This window comes from Sander vitreus, chromosome 17 (assembly GCF_031162955.1).
Source record: "Sander vitreus isolate 19-12246 chromosome 17, sanVit1, whole genome shotgun sequence".
NCBI lineage: Eukaryota > Metazoa > Chordata > Actinopteri > Perciformes > Percidae > Sander > Sander vitreus.
The window spans coordinates 12,321,790-12,330,064 of record NC_135871.1 but is presented as its reverse complement, the minus strand read 5'-3'; the positions used below and the strand labels follow the sequence as shown (position 1 = coordinate 12,330,064).

Sequence of the window (8,275 nt, the reverse complement as noted above, 5' to 3'; positions counted from 1 at the left end):
GGTGCTTGTGGTCCTCGGTCGACCTGATCACACAATGTAAAGCAGTTTGTTTGCGCTTAAAGCCCCCTGAGCTTAATCTGAGCTATCAGATGAACTAATATCCCCTCCTGCACGGACCAGGAGATTAGCACCCCTCCACTGGGGCCCACAGCTCTGTGTTCAGTCTCAATAGCTCTTCTGCGTGGATAGGCAAAAGGATCCGTCCCGTGGCTCTCATCTCACCACGGTGCTCGAGCCACACCCATCCTCTTCCCTTTCTTGTCCCTGTCCCCAGCTGGCCCAGTCTTAACTTCACCCTGCTGCACTACGAAGCTGATCTCTGAACTTCAGCTGGCATTGAGACCCTACAGGTGTCCATTTAGTTTTGTCAGTGCCAGGTTCATTTGCCTCAGGATGCTTGATGTCCTGTGATGTACGTTTGCCTGTGTGAGATTAGTATTCAGCAACATTTTGTTGCCGTTTATGCAGACATGCCCTAATTCCATAGGGACGTAGTTGATATAAATGTGGCCATTTCTTCAGTTGGACTTTCAGAATGATTACCTCTGTATTTAGAATTACAAATAATATATTCTACATTACATTTCCACGAATTGCATTAAATCACCTCAGGTTGACTGTCATTTGTCTCAATAGCATGGCTATCCTAAATATGTTATACATGTTATTGAACATTACACAGCCCTGTCAGATGAAGTACTCTTTCAGTGACTCCCCTCGTCATGTTCTTTCAAATAGATTTTAAACTGGATGTTATTTAACACGTTTTATTATATACAAGGGGTATAGTTTTCTTTTCATACATGGTCTGGAAGTTTGCATTCATACTAATGCCACTTTGAGTGGCAGAAGCTTGATTCTCAACCATTTATGCCTTACTTTCAATAATCTCTTTTAACCTTTCTCAACTCAATCATTGCAACACTTGGTGGGAAGGCATGTCCTGTGCAGTTGGGTTAGTGTAGCTGCTAGTTCATTAGTTATTGAGGCAATAAATATGCTAAAGATCAGCCTCACAGTAATTTCTAATTCTATTTGTGTATATTTTACTATTAAACAAAATATGTGGATAAATAGGTGTATTTTACCAAATCATTATTTCTGTTATTTCTTTCAAATTATCATCTTTCCACATGCCCCTGATTGGGAATCAATGATCTAAATTAAGAGAAAAGGAAAAAATACACCCCAAAACAAAAAGTAAAAAAATAAACCTAAAAACAAACAAACAATCTATATCATTGCATCACAATGTCAAATAATCACACTTCACATCTTAATCCTGATTTATCATTGGTCATGCCAGGTCAACTCAGCTCATGAGAAAACATATCGTCAGTGAACCCAGTGTGCTGTATTGCCATCCTTTATTGCACTTTGTAAGCAGATGCTGTACAGCAGCTGTGCAGAGAAGTTATTCCTCAGTGTGACACGACCACAGCAAGACATATCCATCCAAAATGAAATCACTCCTGGTCACAACTGAATAAGGTCACAATTAGCTTCATATCAAAATAAAATCCCAAAAAATAGTCGCACAATTTTCTCGAGAAAGCTATGACAAGTATGACAAATATCTACAAGGTTACATGAGGGAAGCGGGCCGAGGATGACAGAATACCTATCAAAAATGCAGAGGAATCTTTTACATACTTGGAATTTCCTACAGTATATACAAACATACGTATAACATGACCAGTTCTCCTTTATTTCCTAACATGCAGTAAGCTACTGTGATAGTTTGTGTTCTCTTAGTGGTGTATCAACATTTTATGAATATATCCAAATCTCTGTTACTCTTTTTCGAAGTCTATCTTTTTCTCGTATCAAGAGCAGACAACAACAGGAACGGGTCTTCTCCTTCAGTGGCTGTCATGGCAACATCATTATAGATCATTTAACCCACAAACGCTGCTCTGGCTTTCTCGTTAACACACACACACACACACACACACACACACACACTAGTGATATGATACATTTTCTAAAACTTTAAAACAGACCCCCGATACAGTACAATACACATAAAAAATGTACAGAGTGATTAGGAGAAAAAGCCATTCCTGTGGATCCTGTATACACAAAGTCAATAGGTAATTTAACCCCAAGACCATTTTGGCCTTAAATGTCCATCAGTCTTTGGAAGAGGTGGTGAATATTACCGATCTGCTATATTTTCCAAGTAGTTTTCTTTTTCCACAACCGCTCCTCTTCTGTGAGATTTGGTGTGTTCGCTAACTCTTTCCCATCTTGGCAATCAGCTCATCACAGATCTTTGTCAACTCCTCGATCTCTTTGTTCTGTTAAACAATGGTTGAAATAACATTAAATACTTGTTCGCATGGATACTTTCATAGGATTTCACATCTGAATTAAAGGAATTCGGACTGACCTTTTGCTCCAAAGTGCGCTCCAGAGAGTCCACCTTCATCTGCTCCTTCCTCAGACTGGCCTGGTGGGCGGCCTGCTCCTGCATGGCCTTGGCACGCACATGAGCTATGTCTGCATTGGCCCTGGAAACACACGCGTGATACAACAATGAGAATCAAGTCACCTCTCTGTAATCCCCATAAGCCCAGAAAGCATGGTTGCAAAGCCAATACAAAATGAATCTTTAGAAATGTCATATAGATGGAATATAAATAATCTATAGGAACAGCTCATTACATTGGCCTACATCCAAACATAGTTCAGCTGGGCATTGCGTTATTGTGTAGTAAGTGCATTGTGCCGTTTTCTCTTTGAGGAAAATGCAGTCATGATGGAATAAACTGCAGAGAATGAGACTCACCTGTCAAGTTTCTCCTCTGCATGAATCTTCAGGGCTTGATAGCGCTGTTCCTCTTTACGGACCCTTGACAAATACTCCTGAGCACATTTCTTCAAAACTTCTTCATTCTGAATGGAGTAAGAAATGTTTTAAATGGTTGCACTAAGGATTGTCATGCCAAATCTTAGGTCCTTCTCAAGGCCGGTTATTTTAACTGTTTTTATTGAATTTTGCATTATAACAGCAACAATGGCAGAAATAGGACAGATAGACAATTAAAATGAACACGAAATAAAAATTGACAACTACAAACAAAACTGAAAAAAGGGGTAAAAAAAAAAGAAAAAGGAAGGGATGATGGAGGGTGTGTAGGAACCTCAATCAGTCACACTGGTAAATGGTAGGCTGTTAAAGTAATCCAGGAAGGGTTGCCATGTCATGCAGTATTTTGCACTAGAGCCCTGACTACGATATCTTAACTCCTCTTATTTTAAATATACAAGGCCGCTCATGCTGAAAACGCTCATTAGTTGTGAAATAGTCACCTTGCGGAAGCCCTCCAGGACATCTTTCATTTTCTCGTAACGTCGGAAGAGGTCAGCCAGAGACTTTTCCACGGAGTTGAGGTCGGACAAGGCCTGATCCTTCTCCATGATCAGCTGCTGGATGGTGTGGTGGGAGAGAGACTTCTCCTTCTGGTCATCCTCTGATGGACACACACACACACACACATATATACTGTAGATCAGATCATCAGTCTATGTACTGAAGAGTCTGCTCTCACTCACACTCAGACGTACAAACAAACAATTTCGACAATATATCAAAAAATGAATTTGTGGGTTTGTACGACTTAACAGCATTTTATATTACATTATATGGGTATTTCTGTAGCATGCAAACAAAAACACTTAACAATGGGACAATCAAAGAGACCTGTAAACCATAGAAACAGAGCTGGCAGCTGGTTTGCTTTGAGTGGCTTCCAGACCCTTCAGTATTTAATGACAAAGCTTACGAAGTATTTCAGCCCCCTCCCAAAACTTCCTTTTCTGTCAAAAGCTAAGATGACCAACCTGCTTAACTCACTAAGTCTGAATGAATGACTTTCGCATCCATCGACAGTACAGAAGTGCAGATGTGCGTCTTAAGGTAGACCTATATGTACATCTAAAAGGTTTCTATAATGTACTTAATATCAGCAACTGAAGAATTACATAAAGTAAATGCCAAATGATTAGTTTTATCCATTCAAAAAAAACACAGTGTCTCAACATACAGGATGAAACGCAACAAAATGGACAAACAAACGTCACTGGATGAGGTGAAGAAAGTGAGCACATCTGCTCCCCTCTCTGACGGACAGGTGGAGAGATGTAAGCTGACACAAACAAGTGAAGGACAGTTCTGCGTTACTCACCTGGCATGCCTGTCAGGGTTATCAAATAGTAAGGGGAGCAAAGATGGGAGCAGAACAGAAAAGAAGGGACTGTGTTAAGTCAAGCTGGGAGGGCAAGACACGTGAGAGAGCCGAGTGTTAGACACGAGCAGAGAAAGATTGTTGCTTTTTGTGACAGTGCTTTAATGAGAGTAAGAAATGAAATTAGACAGCGGCGAAACATCATATCTTCAGGTGGCGAAGAAGATGTAGGTGAGAGCAGGAATAATGTCAAGTGAATTTAAAATTGAACGAGCCCAGAGAAGCTGGACACGCGTGGGCAAATGGTGAGCGCCTCCCCCTCCAATGACGTCAGGATTCATTTCATATCAATCAAACATGAAAGCAAGCACGTAGCAACACTAGCTTGTGTCAGAAGATAAAAAGACTACTGAATTCTGAAATCAGTGGCAATGGAGTAGGGCACACAAATACAGTATATGTTGCTCAGTTTGCAAATAAACAAGTGCAGCCAAAAGTATTGGTAAAGGTTGGGGATCAAAAGTAATTGGGTTGAAATAAAATTCACACGTGCAGAAAAGACAGAGGGTCCAATAACCTCGGGCCAATGCTCGTGTTTTGTGAGAAACTGAATAACATTTAACTCACCTATCATCTGTGCAATGGTCCTCTCATACTCAGCAACAATCCTCCTATGAATGAGAAATTGTAGATCATCAGTGGATGGGGGTTATATCAGTATGACAATTTGTCTCCACCAATGAAAATAGAGGTTTTGTCTGTTATGCCTGTTTGTTTGTTATCAAGATGTTTAAATAAAAAAACATAGCTGTAACTGGGTGGAGATTAGTCAGACTGCTGTGGATCTGGCCCTTCTGATTTGTGCTTTCAGTCATAACTTTGATACTGCGTTTATGCTGCTGGGAATATCTGATGAGTCCAAGTTGAGTGAAAAATGTGCTATTTTGAGATATTTTCTTAGAATTTAGGTAAACGACAAACACACAGAAACTGTTACCCAGCCTACAACATAGGATAATAGAGTTAGAGAGTTTTAAAACCACCCTTAGCTTTTTATCTCTTATTTATCTGCACTGTGTCCAGTTTCCATCTGAGTGTTGTTGCTAGAAGTTTCCCCACACTCCAAGCCAAAGAGCAGCAGGGCCCAATAGGAAGCCTTGTTTTGGGAAAAGCAGGATGCAAGAGGTAAGAGGATTGATTAGCCATGCCTCCCCTTAGCCTCTTAGCCCCTCCTTATCCTGAGGCCAATCAGTCAAATGAACTAAGCTCTGTCTTATCCACACTAACTGAGCTGTGGCCAGCTGGACCCACACCTACCACCTGCTGACAGAGAACAAGGTCTCAGTACTACGTATCTCTATCTCCTTGAACCCACATTTGTTGGACATAGATTGTTCATCTGTAGACATAAATATGAGTGTAGTTAATCCCAGTTCTGAGATGTTGTCAGACAGTTGGTGGTGTTTAATCCAAATGACACCTTAAGCCCTTAACACATTTTTTTCCCATGGATAATTTACATATCTCATATCAAATGCATCTATTCTCCACCACTAACACTGATGCTGATAGTAAGACTCCGACGGACTTCTTTAACTGGCTCTCCACTCTGCAGTTAACCATGGCTTTGTTTTACACTTAAAGCGAGATTAAACCAATTGACAGGTTAAACGGTGATGGGTGGGGTCTGAAAATAAGACATTAAGCATGGTGACACCATACCATTTAACAGAAACACGGGGAGGTGTTAAATCCATGCTGTAGCGTATGGGTGGGAGGTCACTGTGATGTAAGCAATGACAACCGAAGGTGCAACTTCTTACCTCATCTCCACCACTTCCTGTCGGCTGTCTTCATACTTCCTCTGCCACTCCAACACTTCTTTCTCCTTGGTCACGATCTGAGTAGGGTGACAAAACCGTTAAGTGTGAGATGCTGAATTGAAGTATTGACAGTATATATGACTTATAGCATAAAAAGAAACGTTTTTGGGGGGCACCTCCTCTCGTGCAATGCCCAGAGAGTGGTCCAATTCTCTGGGCAGGTGGGGACTCTCCCCTTCGATGTAGCTGGTGGTGGTCCTGGCGTACAGCGAGTTCATGGACACGCCACTTTCTACTGGAGATGACACGTCTCTGTGCTGCTTCCAGGAAGCAGAGGAGAGGCGGGAGAGGAAAGGAAACATAACCAGTTACAAACCAGACTGAGCTACAGATGGGACACCCTCACCCTCGGGCCCAAACACATTCCTGAACCAAACCACAATGCAGCATCAAACTACATCAAAATGTACCACACAGCAAAATCAATATGTTAATGAGGCAGGCTGGTGATGTTCCTGAAGACTTGATCAGCTGCCACATGATTGGATGAAACAGTCTTCATTGCCACAGTATTAGCCAAGTGATTTGGCTGATGCTGCCCCCAGCTGAGCGGTCATGATCACCTGCTCATCGCAGTAGCTTGAATGTGATTGGGTCCAGACAAGGCACACAGGAAGGAGAGCAGCAGTTGATACAGCAAGGGCTGCATCATATACAGGAGAGGGAGGATAGGGTAGCGGACTGGGCAGCATGGGGAATAGATGTTAGTCTGATGTTTACGCATATTACAACATAGTGGGCTTACCTGTTGTGGCTAGAATCATACTTGTAACCTATTACAGCATTTGCCCAATTATTTTACAATTACATTACATTATGTTATATGTTACATTATGTGGTGTGAACCAGGAAATGTACAGAATGTATCATTAAAAATACTTATAATCTAGTGTTGATGTGTACTGAGAGACACTATAAACCAAAGTATATTATGCATGTGTTCATGTGACCATTGCAACCTATGACAATACTCCAACAAACGTCACATCAAAATGCAAAAACAATCCTCATTCTAGTACTATGTTGGTCCCCTCAAACTCTGCTCTGAAAGGGATTTAGTCATCCTTGGGAGAGCCAGATTTTGGGAGGATTTGATGAAATGGTGGGGGCTTACAGGGGACAAGGAGACGGAGATCCACTAATAGGCAGAAAAGAGAGTGAAGTGTTTGGTCTGGCTGGAGCAGTAATTCCATTTTTCCACTGAAGGTAAAGACCAGTCAAATTTAGGTAATCATGATGCTCTTTTGCTTTTAATCAGGTACTGATTGAGATTACCCTCCCACTTAGTGAGGTTTAAACAAAAAAAATTAAGAAAAGCAGTCCAAACCTGTCCTGTGGTGGTCTGACTCATGCCATAGTAACTTCTCTGTCTTACAGAGACAATCCCAAAAGAATCCCCATGGAAAGCCAGTAGCATAAATTGGAATGAAGTATAATAAAATGCTATGCTCAATAAATGTGTGTCCTTATGAATATATGCTTGCTGCTGCTTTAGGGGGCTAGGGGCAAACATGAGCTGGAAGCTCCTATTGACATTCAATTCAATTGTATTTTATTTACAGTGGCAAATCACAACAGGAGTTAGCTCAGGACACTTTACAGATAGAGTAGGTCTAGACCACACTATAATTTACAAAGACCCAACAATTTCCCACGAGCATGCATTCCCCCAATCCATTTTTGCCCTGAAACCAACCACCAATTATTAATTGTGCTTTGGCGGTGCATATTATCAAACACATTTGTAATGTACAAAATTACCACAAAGTAAGTGCCACACAAACAAACTGGGGCCTTTGTGGCCCCTGAGAGTCTTAGTCACCCGCTTTGCCCAGCTGGTAATTCAAAAAGCACCTTTACCAGATGATCCTGGATCACATGTCAAGTAAACTGCAAACATTTTAGTGTCTCTTTCAGGATTGCTATAGGCATAAATCACACACTGTCAACTTGAGGAAAACTACTTAATGTGGACAAAAAAGGGACAACTGAAGACACCAGTTGAAGCCACACACACTACGTCAAACACAAAAGCAACCCAGTAGTAGATGTCTAAAGACTACAAGAGAGATACTAGATGTAACTGCCAAAAACACAACTCGGACTAATTTGCTCACAGGGCAGTACAGCTGCAGCTATGGTCGGCTAAAACGTAGGGAGACCTTAAAAAAGTCTTAAGACTTCTGGGGTTTACAGGAGTTA

General features: G+C 41.3%; 1 protein-coding gene across 4 annotated transcripts in view; it reads right to left on the bottom strand.

The window, feature by feature from the left end:
• Positions 1-1,857: 1,857 nt before the first annotated feature.
• The window catches only part of tacc2 (transforming, acidic coiled-coil containing protein 2), a 41,542-nt gene continuing 35,124 nt past the window's right edge, over positions 1,858-8,275 (bottom strand). For all 4 annotated transcript variants that reach the window (XM_078272493.1, XM_078272491.1, XM_078272492.1 and 1 more), the window contains 7 exons: positions 6,190-6,330; positions 6,014-6,090; positions 4,818-4,861; positions 3,316-3,476; positions 2,792-2,898; positions 2,393-2,513; positions 1,858-2,300 (listed from right to left, as the gene is read on the bottom strand). In XM_078272493.1, coding sequence (XP_078128619.1) covers positions 2,235-2,300; positions 2,393-2,513; positions 2,792-2,898; positions 3,316-3,476; positions 4,818-4,861; positions 6,014-6,090; positions 6,190-6,330 — 717 coding nt within the window. In that variant the 3' untranslated portion in view covers positions 1,858-2,234. The remainder of the gene's footprint in view (positions 2,301-2,392; positions 2,514-2,791; positions 2,899-3,315; positions 3,477-4,817; positions 4,862-6,013; positions 6,091-6,189; positions 6,331-8,275) is intronic.